Below are 17,292 nucleotides of genomic sequence, written 5' to 3' on the forward strand. Positions count from 1 at the left end.
AACCAAGCAGGTTTTACATCAAGTCCCAACAGCTGAAAAACATTACCTCTGTAGATGAACTCTGGAGGACATGTTGCAAAGGCTTGGGCCCATGACTTCAAGCACCCATTAAGGGCAAACAAGTAAGCAATAAGCCGCACACTGCTGTATCTACAAAAACCCTCAACGCAAGCATAGCAATTACTGATTCACCATCAACAAAGGCAAGGTAGGCAGACTTTGTGGGAGCCAATGTCTTAACACAAAAGCTCCCTTTTTTACTGCACCCAAATTCAACCCGTATCCCCTCACCCTCTCCATCCCCTCGCCCTCCACCAAGTCCCAAATAGAAAGTAATTTTCGGAGTATTTACCATTTCTAACCTGTTAATGATGCTTTTGATCTGCGTATCCTTCTCAGCCTGCTGCTGCCGTAGCCGCTTCTCACTTTGCTCAAGGCGCATCTGGTACTGGAAGAGCATCTTATTGGTTTGCTCCTCTTGGGACATCAAGCGCCTCTCGTACTCCTCCAACTTCCGTGTGGATTTCAGCAGGCGGTCCTTCAGGGAATGGATCTCCTCCTCATATTCTTTCACCTGACCAGGAGTGGAAATCGGAGGCATTATCTCAGAGATACAAGCCAGAAGCAAGAGTGATGCATAGGAACCATAGGCGGAGCGCCACAAAGACAACAATTCAATATTATCCAGGGGCTGGACAACTGGGAGAGGCTCACAATGACTATGACCGCTCGAGAGAGGGCATTCATATAACTTCATGCACTTGACAGGCGGCAGACAAAGATAATCCCACCTTCACAAACAACAAACACAAACTTATGTATACAACCTCACCTATGTGACAAACACAGAAAACAGACATCTAGATAGACAGAAAAACAGACAAACACAGCCTCTTCCATGAGACGGACACACAAGTGTGATGGGTAACAATGAAACCAAACCAGAGAGAAAACAAAGACACACAAATACAGCCTCATTTTGCGAGAAAGACACAGGCTAGAAATAACATCATGTCTTTATGCAGCACTTCATGCTGGGTTCCTCCTCTTTTAAGCACAGCTGTATGGTTGCCACTGCTACTGAATTTAACTAGGTTTGTAGTGGGGCAGTTATTGACTAGAGAGCACATTCAAGCTCTGCCCCCCTGTCCAGTGGTCGAAGTGGCCTGAGCAGCGCTCCTCTGCTTTTTAAAATTAAGTTTTACTGTTCCTATACTTTGATTTAAAAAAGAATCCATTTCAGAATGATTTTGTTTTAAAATAAAAGTGTAGGAAGAAGTTGAAACTTGAACTTTCAGTGCACCGCACTAAACATTCCCTTTAAACAGCAGGCACAAGTGGTTGGGGATTTCTATTGTTTATGTGAGGGGGCGTGGCAATGAGGTTTGTGGGGAGCGGGGGCAGGCCAGTAGAGAACATAGTTAAACTACTTCTTTTTGTACACTTCGACCACTGCCCCTGGCTTCCTCAGAAGAAATAAAGTTATAAGTAAGGACACATTTGAAACTGCACTTTGAATTCTCCTGGAAATGTAGCTGTCACAAAGAATAGTTATTTTCCGCTGCACAACTAGAGACCAGATAAGGCATTAGCTTGCACAATTAGTGTGTTTTAAAACAGAATAGATTAGGTGACAGGAAGGCGTGTACACAAGATAGGGACTCACTACACAAGTAGGGCAGAATATTGTAGGTAGGTAAGGTTGCTGCGTACACATAGGGAGGGAAATAATGTGACTGGCATGCACCAGGAAATCAGTAGATAGCAAAGCAAATGTGTCCTGCAGAGAATAAAACGTGACAAGAAGTTGCCATTTTCGACTGCACAACCACAGTGGAGAATAAAAGTCCTGTACCTTTAAGAGGCCTCTCTGCTAAGCATGCCATTTGAAACAAATACATTTAACTCAGGACAAATCTGCAGTGGCTGGATGGTAGCTGCCCGGGTAATTTCCCATGGCCTGAGTGAAGGTTTACATAACGGAACAAGATACCAGTGTCTGGGCAGCGAGCGTTCAACCATTAAGATAAATCAGTTACGACAACACAGCAGACTATTTGAAGTCGATGGGACAAACAGAGCATCTCAGGAAATGTCCTAGTGGCTGACAGATTAATGTCTCAGCTATGGGCTAGGCGTGACAGAGAAGCACAGATGTGGCTAAAAAGGCAAATAATTGCTGCGACGAAATAGCAACATGGTGGAAGCAGAATGACTCATAACAATAGTTATTCATAATGTGTCAAGAACAGAATGGCGCGTTTACTGTTGCAAGTCAGGGAGGGACGGAAAACTGAAATTGTGGGCAAGGACAAAACTCTTGGAAACTCGGAGATGACATGGCTTGCACAAATGAGTTGTTTTATTTAATTAAGAACAAAGGCGATAAGCTTGTTCTCTCCTCCCATCCACATACACGTCATCATGCCACCAGTTTGCAGACAGTGTGACCACATGTTAACCGATAAGCATATGTCCTCCCTGTCACTGCAGAAGTAATTTAGCGTTTACCAATAATATTCAAGCATGATGAGGTAATACATTTTTATGGGTGGGTCCTTCGATAGAGAGTTACCCAATCAGTAGGGTGGGACTTATAGATACTATATGTAGCTTAGCGATTAGGACCAATGAGCAGTAGAGATAGGATTTCATAGCTCAGTGATTATGATGACATCGGTATGACTCATTTGCATTATATAAACTGTGTTTTTTGTTAAAATGTGGAAGAATTTGAGAGAGAGCTTGGCTGTTGATCTTGTTTTCTCCCCAGCTTTTGCATACTTCCAATCAAGCTGGGTTACCTTGCATTTGGCATACCACCATCCACTCTGTGTTGTCTCTTTATTGGTAAATACCAGGTAAAGGGCTGTACTGTTTTTGGACCTCTGTTTTCAGGTTACATGTGATTTTAACGAATCACAAAACAACAAATTAATTTTTAAAGAACCAGAAACACCTACAAAAAACTCATTTTTTCTTTGTTTTTGTGGGGTTCATCCCCTAAACCCCCCTTTTTTTATTCATAGTTTCCCCCACCACACAACTACTATTCCCATTCTCAACTACGTATATATAGTTTTTAAAAAATCATACATTTTTTTCTCACTGTTTTGAGTTAGTTAAGAAATTGATTTGTTGTTTTATATTTGTTAAAATCACTGCATACAATTTAAATATACTCAATGTATGACCTTGGAATGATAAAAATTGCTACGGTGCTATTGTGATTCAAACTTTCCAAGTGCAGTCTGGCCCCATAACTAAGATGTGTGCTTAACTCGCTAAACTATCTTTCCAACAATAACAAAGAAAAGCTGGAGAAAAAAATGCAAATACAGTCTCATTCATGTGAAGCACACAGAGGAGAAAGAAAGAACATCCAGCAATAGGGGCAGCAAAGACACACACTACAGCCCCATCCATAGGGCGCGCACAGACAAGAGAAATAGAGAACACCCGTCAAGAGGGAAGGTCAGACACAAAATACAGCCTCATCCATAGAGCACACACGCACATAAGTGAAACCGAGAACGCCCAGCTAGAGGGACACAAAAACAATAAATATATCTTCATCCATAGGAAAGACACATAGGAGAAACAGAACACCCAGGTAGAGGGGCCAAAAAGACACCCAAACACAGGATCACCCAAGGAACACACACAGGAGAGACAGAGAACAACTGACTAGAGGCACAGCCAATGCAGTCAAATTTAGCCTCATACATGAGACACACACAGAAGCGACAGAGAACAACCACAACTAAAGGAAGAGCAAGTGTACTAACTACAGCCTCATCTGTACGACACACACAGGGATGCAGTGAAGCACCCAACTAGATGGACAGCACATACACTTGTATACAGTCTCATGCTTGGGACACATATACACACACACACACTCTCATAGAGGACAGTCATAGAATACCCAGCTAGAGGGATAGCAAATACATCCTCATGCTTGGTACACACAAACACACATACACACACACTCTCACAAATGAGCAACAGAGAATACCCAGCTTGAGCGATAGAGAATACATCCTCATACGTGGGACACACAGACACACATACACACACACACACACTCTCACAGAGGAGAGACAGCGAATACCCAGCTAGAGGGACAGCAAATACATCCTCATGCTTGGGACACACAGACACACATACACACACTCTCCAAGTGGAGAGACAGAGAATACCCAGCTAGAGCCATAGCAAATACATCCTCATTATTGGGACACACAGTCACACATGCACACACACTCTCCCAGAGGAGAGACAGAGAATATCCAGCTAGAGGGACAGCAAAGACAACCAAGTGAAGCTTAATTCGTCACTCACACACATAGGATAGACAGACAACACTCAACTGAAGCGATAGCAAAGACGTGGAATACCAATTTATCCATGGGATACACAGAAGAGAGTCTGTGAACACCCAACTAGAATGGCAGCAAATAAGTGCATTTAGGGGATGGAAGCACAGCCCAATGCTAGAACCACAGAGCAGTTGTGAAAGCCCATGGTCGTTGTCCAGGATACCCTAAGAACCATGAAGTGGACTTTGAATAGCTCAGTGAATTGGCTGAAGGTATTGGATTTTCTAGTTTTGGAGGGCACGCTTGACCCCCCCAGCTGAAGAAAGCAACTAAATCATGTGACTTCCAGGCGAGAAAACCTAGGAAAAATGAAAAGCAGCCAATTGCTTGCTCTGTTCATAGTGCAGTGCAGTAATGCATCCTCAAGTAGAGTGAGACGCCTCACTCTCAATACTGGTCTATAGCACGTGGGGGGTCTAGAATACAGCACTTCACTTTGCTAGAGGTTCAGGGCCTTTTATCTCTGGAACCCATTTAATAGTGGATTCTGTTGCAAGGAACACAACGCCCCCTGCTTGGCTCTTGGGGACCACCAAGGTGGTGAATCGAGTAGCCAGGTGCCACCCAGGGACAGTGGATGTTGGGCCATGGGTGTATCGAGACCATCCCATGGTCACATTACCTGGACCACATCACATGGCAGGAGACAGTCACAGTGCCTCACAGAAGGTCAGGACCCTGCCGAACCAACCTGTCCACTAGGGCAGGGTAGTCCTGGAAGCCATACCTCGGGACAAACCTCTGACGAGACCATGCAGGGAAATACAGCATCCCTGCAGCTGTCTTTAAACAAGTCTCCAGCTCCAGTGTCAGAAAAGGTGAATTTCCCTTTAAGGGAGATAAGAGGAAAGCTTTCCATTCACTACAGTCACTAATCAACGGTAGCGTGTACTGCAACATTGGTAACGCGTCATCTGGAACATCAGGGAAGTCATCTCAATACTTTAAAGATGCAGTGAATGAATCAGGGAGACATGCATATACAATGATGTAAACCCTTGGTTTCCCAACAGGGGGATTCTATCAGTGGAAAAACAAAGCCCCAGAAGTATTGTCTCCAGGCAGAGAGTATCTCTGCTGAGGATACAATGATGTCATTTCCCTAAGCACACAGACTATTCAGTAAAACGAAGAGAAAATGTACCCAGTGTGATTTCATGTTGAATTCATAGGTAAGGAAAGCGGTAGCTCTCAGCACAGCACAAGTAGCACAGGAAGGGCCACAGAGGGATCCCTGGCTTCCACAATAGTAGACAGGCCACTTACAGGCGTGACCCATGCCCTAAGGCCAAAGCACCCTCACATTCACTTAGGGAAGACAACCAATCCCAACCATCACTCAATCACCAGACACAGGTGCAGTCTCACTAAAAGGCCATTTCAGGGGGTGGAGGGAACACAGTATAAAAGCATACTGCCCCAGTTGCTGAATAAGTGAGACAGGACCACTATGCTCATATTTGGAACAGATTGGGGACCAGGGCTGGTGCAAGGAATTTTGCAACCCTAGGTGCCGCCCCCCTCCAGATCCAAACCGTTCTCAACCAACTGTCCTCATTTTGTTACTGATTGCCGCAAACCTATTACCTCCACCTAACACATTGCTCACGTCTTCTGCTGTGGGTGGATCCCATTGCACTTTCCTCATCCTCACACCCATTACCTCCACCTTACACATTGCTTACGTCTTCTGCTGTGGGTGGATCCAATTGCAATTTCCTCACCCTCACGTCCACTCACAGTGTTAGGTTTCAGAAGTCAAATTAAAGCCTCTCTGTTTCATAAATACAGGTTTGTTAAATAAGTGAATGATACTATAGAAACAACAATCTCCCCCACCAAACATAGCAAAACATTTGGGTGGAGTTTCTGCGAAACAACTGAGGCTCATATGTGAATCTGGCAATACACAATATAGAAGGTTATGGAAACAATTTCAAGAGGAGAAATTACCACAGAAGGAAATATATATATCTTCAAACTCTAAAATAGGTTGTTCAAAACATTAGAAAGACATCTGTGTAACTCTACCAAGTGGCATGTCAAAAGTGAGGAAGGACACATGCTGAGAATAAGATTTGAGAAGTAGACAAAACTTAATGAAACAAAACCCACTTCCACATTTCAAAAAAGATGAACTATTTCATTTTTTTTTAAAGCGCTGAGTCATGTAAAAGCATGCTCCCAGGTGAAAGGACTGAAGACAGCTGTTGGCACTTGCCAGATTTACTCTCATTGAATTGCACCCGTCCCACCAACCCCACAGCCTTGTGTTCACGAGGTGAGATTTGCCCCACAGGAGGGGCTGACTTCTAAGCCAGCATGCAAAAAAAGAAATCAACAACCAAATGTGGGGCAGCTCAAAACAGCAGCTCCAGGTGCCCTGCTAGCTTTGATGCCACACCACCAAAACAAAAGAAACAAGCACTGGCAATGCCAAATGTTTGGGCCTTTTTTTGTGTAAAATGGTGTGAGTACCTGGGCATATAACTGCAGTGCCTATATACAAATCTAAACTGTTGGCTTTGCCAGTGGTTGTTTTTAATAGGACTTCAGTGAAGGACAGCATAGTGCTTTTAAATCGGGTGGCTGTAACAGGCCTGGTAAGATATTTGTATTATATCAGTAGCGCATGTACAGCTCAAATTAAGTGAATAACTCTCAGAAGACCGCTTTCAAAAACATTGGCAGGCACTACAAGTGTAAAGTTGCATGGTAAAGCTTGAGTAAAGCAAGTTCAAAGACATCCCAGGAGTGGATGCGTTTTGGCCAGGAACTGGGTGGGAAAGGCCATAGGATCAAGGATTAGCATGGCCTTGGATAGTCAATGGGTAGGTCAATAAGCAAACAACACCGACAACCTTTGTGTCCCTCCTCATACGCCATTGCTCCCCACTCAGATTATAGGTGGTGCTTTCCAAAACAAAAAATAAATGCTCTCATGATTCATCGCATGGCCTGTGTGAAGTCCATGACTGGTATCAACAGCATCACACTGGACTGCTTCCTTTATCTGTGGACTCAATTATAATTGTATCACCACCCACGATATATAATATACTTCAAGTCTATTACTGCGCACATGCACAGCAAATCTTGATTCCAACTTTGAGAGTCCTTTCCTGCCAGGCCTTTTGTTTAGTAGAACATGGCTCAACCCAGTTACATTTAGCTACACAAAAAAGAGACGCTCTGCTTGACAAAAATTAAATGGGGCTCGGAGGGAGTTATTTATTTCCCTCAGTTCATAAAGTACTGTGTGCAGTGCATTCAGTGACTGCTCTTCCTAGTGAGTGATCTGGAGCCACGGACACTGCCCCAGATTCATGGATTATTTGCGCCAAAAAAAATGGGATTTGTGCGCCATTCTGCCCGCAAATCCCCATTTGTTAAACAGGGATTTGCAGGCAGAATGGCGCACAAATCCCGTTTTTTTCCGCACAAATAATCCATGAATCAGGGCAACTGTATCACCAGCATCACACAGGACTGCTTCCTTTATCTGTGGACTCAATTACAATGTTATCACGACCCCCCACGACATCATTCAAGGCTATTATTGCGCACATGCACAGCACATCTTGATTCCAACTTTGGAAGTCCTTTCCTGCCAGGCCTTTTGTTTAGTAGAACATGGCTCAACCAAGTTACATTTATTGACAAAAAAAAGGAGACGTTCTGCTGGACAAAAATTAAATGGGGCTCGGAGGGAGTGATGTATTGCCCTCAGTTCATAAAGTAGTGAGCGATCTGGGGAGCCACGGACACCCATGTAAAACGCGACGTCAAGGGAAAGTGTATGACACTGATCTGGGAGAAAGGGGCGGGTTGTCTGTCTCACCCGATTAATCTGCTTTTCCACGTTCAGCAGCTGGCCCAGCACTTTCTCTACAGCGTGGTCCCGTCCCTTTGAATAACGTCGGATGCTTGTTACTTACTTCTGAGCCAGACGAGACTGTCAGTCCATCCCAGACAAATGACCACAGAAGGCAGAGCAAGAGGGGCACGTGCAGTGCTAGCTCTGTAAGGCACAGGTGCCAGCACTGCCACGACCATGATGCCACTCGTGAGCATGACCCTGGCCTGATCCCAACCTTCACAGCACTGCCTGGTCTCTCTGCTGCTGCCAGTGCCAGTGCCAGCCTGCAGACAGTGTGCAGGGGACAGGGCCGATGCTATCACAGGAAAGGCAAGGCAGTTTACATTAATCTTAGTGTGTGGAGTTAAAGCAGCATTTTGCCTCTCTAACAATTTGTACATATAGGCAAGTGCCTAACCTTGCCTAGAGATAGCACCGGCCCTATTGGGCACTGGAGAGCACTGGAGAAAGAGAAGAGGTTGGAGAGGTGGCAGCAGTGAGGAAATGGAGGGACTGGAGAGAGATAAGTCCGTAAATGAGGAGGTGGTAAGATCAGAGGCTGAAAGTGGATAGAAGGCGGTGGCAAGAACAGAGCATGAGAGCGGATAGAAGAGGTGGTACGATCAGAGCCTGAGAGTGGACAGTAGGAGGTGGTAAGATCAGAGCCTGTGAGTGGACAGTAGGAGGTGGTAAGATCAGAGTCTAATAGTGGACAGTAGCAGGTGGTAAGATGATAAGATCAGCACCTGTGAGTGGACAGTAGGAGGTGGTAAGATCAGAGCCTGAGAGTGGATAGTAGGAGTTGGTAAGATCAGAGCCTGAGAGTGAACAGTAGGAGGTGGTAAGATCAGAGCCTGAGTGTGGACAGTAGGAGGTGGTAAGATTAGAGTCTAAGAGTGGACAGTAGGAGGTGATAAGGTGGTAAGATCAGAGCCTGTGAGTGGACAGTAGGAGATGGTAAGATCAGAGTCTAAGAGTGGACAGTAGGAGGTGGTAAGATCAGAGCCTGAGAGTGGACAGTAGGAGGTGGTAAGATCAGAGTCTAAGAGTGGACAGTGGGAGGTGGTAAGATGGTAAGATCAGAGCCTGTGAGTGGACAGTAGGAGGTGGTAAGATCCGAGTCTAAGAGTGGACAGTAGGAGGTGGTAGGATCAGAGCCTGAGAGTGGACAGTAGGAGGTGGTAAGATGGTAAGATCAGAGTCTAAGAGTGGACAGTAGGAGGTGGTAAGATCAGAGCCTGAGCGTGGACAGTAGGAGGTGGTAAGATCAGAGTCTAAGAGTGGACAGTAGGAGGTGGTAAGATGGTAAGATCAGAGCCTGTGAGTGGACAGTAGGAGGTGGTAAGATCAGAGTCTAAGAGTGGACAGTAGGAGGTGGTAGGATCAGAGCCTGAGAGCGAACAGTAGGAGGTGGGGCGATCAGAGCCTGAGAGTGGACAGTAGGAGATGGTAAGATCAGAGCCTGAGAGTGAACAGTAGGAGGTGGAGTCATCAGAGCCTGTGATTGGACAGTAGGAGGTGGTAAGATCAGAGTCTAAGAGTGGACAGTAGGAGGTGGTAAGAGCAGAGCCTGAGAGTGAACAGTAGGAGGTGGGGCGATCAGAGCCTGAAAGTGGACAGTAGGAGATGGTAAGATTAGAGTCTGAGAGTAGATAATAGGAGGTGGTGAGATCAGAGTCTGAGAGTGGCAGTAGGAGGTGGTGAGATCAGAGCCTGAGAGTGGACAGTAGGAGATGGTTTTATCGGAGCCTGAGAGTGGACAGTAGACATTGGTAAGATCAGAGCCTGAAAGTGAACAGTAGGAGGTTGTGGGAAACAGAGCCTGAGAGTGGACAGTAGGAGATGGTAAGATCAGAGCCTGAGAGTGAACAGTAGGAGGTGGGGCGATCAGAGCCTGTGAGTGGACAGTAGGAGGTGGTAAGGTCAGAGTCTAAGAGTGGACAGTAGGAGGTGGTAGGATCAGAGCCTGAGAGTGAACAGTAGGAGATGGTTTTATCAGAGCCTGAGAGTGGACAGTAGGCATTGGTAAGATCAGAGCCTGAGATTGAACAGTAGGAAGTGGTGGGAAACAGAGCCTGAGAGTGGGAGAGTGGACAGTAGGAGTTGGTACGATCAGAGCCTGAGAGTGGACAGTAGGAGATGGTAAGATTAGAGCCCGAGAGTAGATAGAAGAGGTGGTAAGATCAGAGCCTGTGAGTGGACAGTAGGAGGTGGTAAAATCAGAGTCTAAGAGTGGACAGTAGGAGATGGTAAGATCAGAGCCTGAGAGTGAACAGTAGGAGATGGTTTTATCAGAGCCTGAGAGTGGACAGTAGGCATTGGTAAGATCAGAGCCTGAGAGTGAACAGTAGGAGGTGGTGGAAAACAGAGCCTGAAAGTGGGAGAGTGGACAGTAGGTGGTGGTATGATCAGAGCCTGAGAGTGGACAGTAGGAGATGGTAAGATTAGAGCCTGAGAGTAGATAGAATAGGTGGTACAATCAGAGCCTGAGAGTGGACAGTAGGAGGTGGTAAAATCAGAGCCTGTGAGTGGACAGTAGGAGGTGGTAAGATCAGAGTCTAAGAGTGGACAGTAGGAGGTGGGGCGATCAGAGCCTGAGAGTGGATAGTAGGAGATGATAAGATCAGAGCCTGAGAGTGAACAGTAGGAGGTGGGGCGATCAGAGCCTGTGAGTGGACAGTAGGAGGTGGTAAGATCAGAGTCTAAGAGTGGACAGTAGGAGGTGGTAAGATCAGAGCCTGAGAGTGAACAGTAGGAGGTGGGGCGATCAGAGCCTGAGAGTGGACAGTAGGAGATGGTTTTATCAGAGCCTGAGAGTGGACAGTAGGCATTGGTAAGATCAGAGCCTGAGAGTGAACAGTAGGAGGTGGTGGGAAACAGAGCCTGAGAGTGGGAGAGTGGACAGTAGGAGTTGGTACGATCAGAGCCTGAGAGTGGACAGTAGGAGATGGTAAGATTAGAGCCCAAGAGTAGATAGAAGAGGTGGTATGATCAGAGCCTGAGAGTGGACAACAGGAGGTGGTAAGATCAGAGCCTGTGAGTGGACAGTAGGAGGTGGTAAAATCAGAGTCTAAGAGTGGACAGTAGGAGGTGGTAAGATCAGAGCCTGAGAGTGAACAGTAGGAGGTGGGGCAATCAGAGCCTGAGAGTGGACAGTAGGAGGTGGTAAGATCAGAGTCTAAGAGTGGACAGTAGGAGGTGGGGCGATCAGAGCCTGAGAGTGGATAGTAGGAGATGGTAAGATCAGAGCCTGAGAGTGAACAGTAGGAGGTGGGGTCATCAGAGCCTGTGATTGGACAGTAGGAGGTGGTAAGATCAGAGTCTAAGAGTGGACAGTAGGAGGTGGTAAGATCAGAGCCTGAGAGTGAACAGTAGGAGGTGGGGCGATCAGAGCCTGAGAGTGGACAGTAGGAGATGGTTTTATCAGATCCTGAGAGTGAACAGTAGGAGGTGGGGCGATCAGAGCCTGAGAGTGGACAGTAGGAGATGGTTTTATCAGAGCCTGAGAGTGGACAGTAGGCATTGGTAAGATCAGAGCCTGAGAGTGAACAGTAGGAGGTGGTGGGAAACAGAACCTGAGAGTGGGAGAGTGGACAGTAAGAGGTGGTATGATCAGTGCCTGAGAGTGGATAGTAGGAGATGGTAAGATTAGAGCCCGAGAGGAGATAGTAGGAGGTGGTGAGATCAGAGTCTGAGAGTGGCAGTAGGAGGTGGTGAGATCAGAGCCTGAGAGTGGACAGTAGGAGATGGTTTTATCAGAGCCTGAGAGTGGACAGTAGGCATTGGTAAGATCAGAGCCTGAGAGTGAACAGTAGGAGGTGGTGGGAAACAGAGCCTGAGAGTGGACAGTAGGAGATGGTAAGATCAGAGCCTGAGAGTGAACAGTAGGAGGTGGGGCGATCAGAGCCTGTGAGTGGACAGTAGGAGGTGGTAAGATCAGAGTCTAAGAGTGGACAGTAGAAGATGGTTTTATCAGAGCCTGAGAGTGAACAGTAGGAGGTGGTGGGAAACAGAGCCTGAGAGTGGGAGAGTGGACAGTAGGAGTTGGTACGATCAGAGCCTGAGAGTGGACAGTAGGAGATGGTAAGATTAGAGCCCAAGAGTAGATAGAAGAGGTGGTATGATCAGAGCCTGAGAGTGGACAACAGGAGGTGGTAAGATCAGAGCCTGTGAGTGGACAGTAGGAGGTGGTAAAATCAGAGTCTAAGAGTGGACAGTAGGAGGTGGTAAGATCAGAGCCTGAGAGTGAACAGTAGGAGGTGGGGCAATCAGAGCCTGAGAGTGGACAGTAGGAGGTGGTAAGATCAGAGTCTAAGAGTGGACAGTAGGAGGTGGGGCGATCAGAGCCTGAGAGTGGATAGTAGGAGATGGTAAGATCAGAGCCTGAGAGTGAACAGTAGGAGGTGGGGTCATCATGTGGAAATCGATATAATATTGTGACCCCAATCGCATTGTTTAAATGTATGTTGGCCTACGCCAAGCTGTCTAAAGAATATTGTGAACATAGGTTCCGCGGCAAGGTCTTGACCTTAATGTATTGTGTAAAGCCGCCATCTTGGATCTAGCCGCCATTTTAGGTATTCTTGCAGTGTGGAAGTCACCCCGAATCACAAAATGGAGGCCGAATGACATTGCGAGTAAGACTTCGGCCATGGTGACCTCCGCACACGTGAATGAATAATATGTCCGCAGGCTACGTGTTAGGGTCATGAACTAAGACCCTGTCCTCTGTTCAACCTTTGTGTAAATATGTAACTGTATCAGCGGAACTGATCTAATGTATGTAAATTGTGTGTTCGACCTGGCTACGAACCCTAGCCATGGTTCTAAGAATGGTTAACTCGCAAGAGGGCTGGCCGATGTGGTACAAACTGTATAAAAACCTGAGCATCCAGATATTCGGTCTCTCCCACTTTCGATGCGAAACCTTATCGTTGGAGGTTCGTGTGTGAGTCAGAGAGCCGAATAGCTATTCGCATGTCAATTGACTTTGATAACTTGGTAACTTTGTAACTTCGAAATAAAGCGCTTTATATGGTCCTTTGTAACCTGTGTTGGTGTGTTTCCATTTGGGCTTCCCGGCCTCATGACAATTTCTCTGTTTCCACAGTTGGCGCCCGAATAGGGACCCTCAAGATTGATGCCGGATCATTGAAGGTTGACGCAGACTATCGAACTGGGATCGGACGGTGTGATTCTGCGGGCCCGACCGATCGAGACGCGATACCTCGGCAGCGCTGCACGATCCGATCCTTGGACGATGGTCGTGTGGTCTGACACGGCATCTTGACGAGGGTCCAAATCCGAGGCGGGCAGATTTGCCGAAACCACTGAACGCAGGTAAAATTTGTTAGTTGAAGTCCTTTGAAAACCGTACGGTCCTCCTTAGGTTTGGTCAGGTGCAGTCGTGACCCGGCTCTTAATTTAACCCTGACAATTTGAATTTGGCGTATTGTATCTGCAGACACAATTATTGGACCAGGTAACACCAAGTCTTTGAGAAATGCCTGGGAAATTGTCTAGCTGCTTTAGGGCTCTGTTCCGCAGCGATCGACAATCCTTTGAATTTAGCCGTCCGGCACCACAGGAAGGGGTCGCCGGCGTGTACTATGTACTGTAAGTATGGCATTGGTAGTATTGTATTTAATGACATTTGGCACAGACAGACCAGAAATGCCTCCGAATTTCAGTGGCCAATCAATGGTAGTTTTGAGATCCCCCGTATTGAATACTTGGAGTCGATCTTGCTTAAAAAGAAGGCTAGGCCAGCAGCCTTCGACGTGTTACAAAATTGGAAAAAGGAAGCATTACAGCAGCTTAAAAGTAGGGATAAACATGCACGACGTCATAAAACGAATGCCGAAAAGGCATTGTTATATGACAAGGAAAAACGATTAGATGAAACCCAGAAAATGGACAGAGCTTTCTCGCTTGGAGTCCAGAAAATTTATCCCTCTAAAGATTTTCATGTTTCTGAGGAGTTTATTGAGAAGATATTAAATGAACGGAGGCCTGATTCTTCAGCGCCACCTCCATATGCTCCTGTTGTGGGCGCTTTGCCCGTTCCTCCTATTGTTCCTGTTGTTATTCCTACTCCCCCTGCGCAGTCTGCTGTTTCCAGTCCTTTGACTGTCGCACCTCTGTCTATTCCGTCTACTACATTATCTCTTTCCCCTGCACCCATGTTAGGTTCACCTACACTTTCGATTTCGGGGAGTCCTGTGTTTATTAAATCAGATCCTGGTGCAGGGTCGAAAATTGTGACTCGTAGTACTGTCCCTGCGGGCAGGAAACAGGAACTATTTGCTTGGGCTAAACATTGTATGGAAAAAGGTGATCAAACTGATGTATTTTCAACATTATCTAATTTGCACGATTTTCCCGAGAAAAACGTTTTTATTGAAGGACTGGGGATTCACTTAGGTGTAATGTGGGGTAAATTACAGACTTCGGATCTCCCACAAGGGGTGAGAGATCTGAACGCTTTGGCACTCTCAAGGGATACCGAACAGAAAGTATATGGGCATGTTGATAGATTGTTTGAGTTTAGACAGGATTTTGAAAGATTACAAAATGAGGATGATGAGGACGATAGGATATATATGCAGAAACGGTTCCTTTCGTGCCGAAGATCAGCACCCGAGGAAGTACGGATTTGTACTAGAGATGCGGTTCGATGGATCTCGGATTCATCAATACCGCCGGATGAGGTATACGATACATATAGTCAATATACGGTAGAAATGCAAAGGAAGGTAATTCAAGTGATGGTACAGCACTTGCAGGAAGAATGTATAAGAAAGAAGGTTGGTTGCCCCACAGAGTTATTAGGTATTTGTAAAAGAGCTTTTTCGCCCGACACTTCTACAGCTGCTTTAGCGCTTGATTTGGCCTTATTACTCAGTAAGCGGTCGGAGGTCCCTATATCTCAGTTGCCTATGAGAGAGGTCCCTCCGACCCTTGTCCCAAAAGTAGAAATCCCCACCAACGCGGCGACTGGTGCTCCCGCGGTGGATATCCCAGCACACTACGTATCACAGTTTGTTCACGTCCCGTTCTCTCGACAGGAAGTGAACACGATCAGACAATCAGTCCCTGATATTAGGAAGAACCCGACAGGGTTTTATAAAGAAATAGAATCCGTTTTGCAGTCTTCTGTGTTCACCTTAAGTGACATGGATTTATTGTTTCCAGTGCTTTTGCCTGTTGATGTATGGAAGCAGGTACGGACAGTAGATGATGTGCCGGGGTTAGGGGATACATGGGTAAATTTGACTAGAATAGATGGGGAACGACCAGCTGGTGAGAAACCACCCCAGGTAATACTCACTTTACCCGATAGAATAGTTGCCAAATTGAAAACTATAATTCCGGAAAAAAGGATTATTTGGGACAAGCTCACGGCCTGTGTCCAAGGAAAAACTGAAGGTACCACTGAATTCTTTAATAGGTTTGAACAAGTGTTCTCCGACTTCAGTGGACAGGATTTGGGTACAGAGTCGGGGAAGAGGTTGTTTGTGGACAAATTTGTGCGTGGATTGTTGCCCGACATCCAGTCACAAATTATGTCCTCAGAGAGCACTTGGCAGGCAAAATCTCAGTCAGAGGTTTTGCATATGGCTCAGTATTATGAGAATCGGGTTAATAACGAAAAAGAGAAAATCGAAAAAAGAAGGGGTGACCTAAAGACTAAAGTATTGTTGCAGCAAATTGTCAGGCACCCCAGAGGAGGTACGACACAAACTAGAGGTCAGTACATTCCAAGAGGAAATACTCCTCTAAATTCTATAAATATTAATCAGTGTGCTTATTGCCGCCAGGAAGGTCACTGGCGAGCACAGTGCCCTCCCCTCAGTCAGAGGTCAGGAGGCACATTCGGAGGTATGGGTAGGCGACCACGGGGCCGCCCTGGAGCAGGGGGCCCTGATAGGGGTCAGCTTCTACGAGATCCCCAGCAACCTTTTTCACAGGAAAATCAGACCCCGAGTATGGACTCGAGAAATATATTTGATCACCCTTCCGCCGCCTATCTTTCTGAGGAACTTCCCTTTGATGAAGTTCTGCCTTATTAGGATTGCCCGAAGCAGCGTTTGGAACCTTTACCTATTCCCGTTATTCAGAAGGGCCCCTATGTTGAATTATTGGTGGGGAATAGGAAACATCAGTTCTTGATCGACACTGGAGCACAGAAGTGCTCCATCGACCATTCTCGGGTTCCAAACATCCCCCTGTCAGGGCAAACGAATGTTTCTATAGGGTTCTCTGGTATACCAACTGTTTGTCCGGTCTCTGCACCGGTACCCATTTCTTTGGGCCCTTTTACAGACCAGTGCCCTTTTCTTCTTACTTCAAACTGTGGAGAAAATTTGCTGGGGTTAAATTTGTTGAAGAAATTGAACGCAGTGATTCATTGTTCCCCTGACGGAATAAGATTAACAGTTTCACCACAGCAACCTTTTAACTCCCAATACTTGACTCGACCTCTACCTCCCGAATTTGGCATTGTCCCAGAACATTTGTGGGCAATAGACGACAATGATGTCGGGATATTGCACATTGACCCTGTTAAGATAGTATTGAAACATGGGGTTAAACTACCGCGCATTCCGCAATATAAAATTTCAGTTGAGGGCGAGCGCGCTTTGAAATGCATTGTCTCCGATTTTGTACATCGTGGAGTGATCGAAGAGATTACAGGTAGCTTATGTAATAGTCCGATCTTGCCGGTATATAAGAAAGGCGACAATGCAATTCCGTACCGGTTTATAATAGATCTTCGTGCTATTAACCGGGTAGTGGCCCCACAATTTCCAATCGTGCCGGATGTAACAACAATCTTAACAATGATCCCTGCTACGGCTACGCACTTCAGTGTCGTAGATTTGAAAAACGCCTTCTTTAGTATTCCGATACACAAGGAGAGCAGGTATTTGTTTGCGTTCACCTTGGGGGGACGCTCATTTACATTCACAAGGGCACCTCAAGGGTATACTGAAAGTCCTAGTATCTATAGTAGAGCCTTAAAAGAGCAGCTCGACACCCTTGAATTGC

The 17,292-nt window shown here is 46.2% G+C and overlaps 1 protein-coding gene across 8 annotated transcripts in view; it reads right to left on the reverse strand.

Moving 5' to 3' along the window:
• Nucleotides 1–17,292, reverse strand: part of SYNGAP1 (synaptic Ras GTPase activating protein 1) — a 2,054,767-nt gene that overhangs the window by 17,041 nt on the left and 2,020,434 nt on the right. For 6 of the 8 annotated variants that reach the window (XR_011283210.1, XM_069635197.1, XM_069635199.1 and 3 more), the window contains one exon: nucleotides 353–574. Coding sequence is in view for 7 of the 8 variants with exons in the window: in XM_069635197.1 (XP_069491298.1) it covers nucleotides 353–574 (222 nt within the window). In the remaining variant the exon portion in view is untranslated. The remainder of the gene's footprint in view (nucleotides 1–352; nucleotides 575–17,292) is intronic. The other 2 variants (XM_069635198.1, XM_069635201.1) reach the window with 1 other exon arrangement.

This window comes from Ambystoma mexicanum, chromosome 13 (genome assembly GCF_040938575.1).
Source record: "Ambystoma mexicanum isolate Mex_15411 chromosome 13, UKY_AmexF1_1, whole genome shotgun sequence".
Lineage (NCBI taxonomy): Eukaryota > Metazoa > Chordata > Amphibia > Caudata > Ambystomatidae > Ambystoma > Ambystoma mexicanum.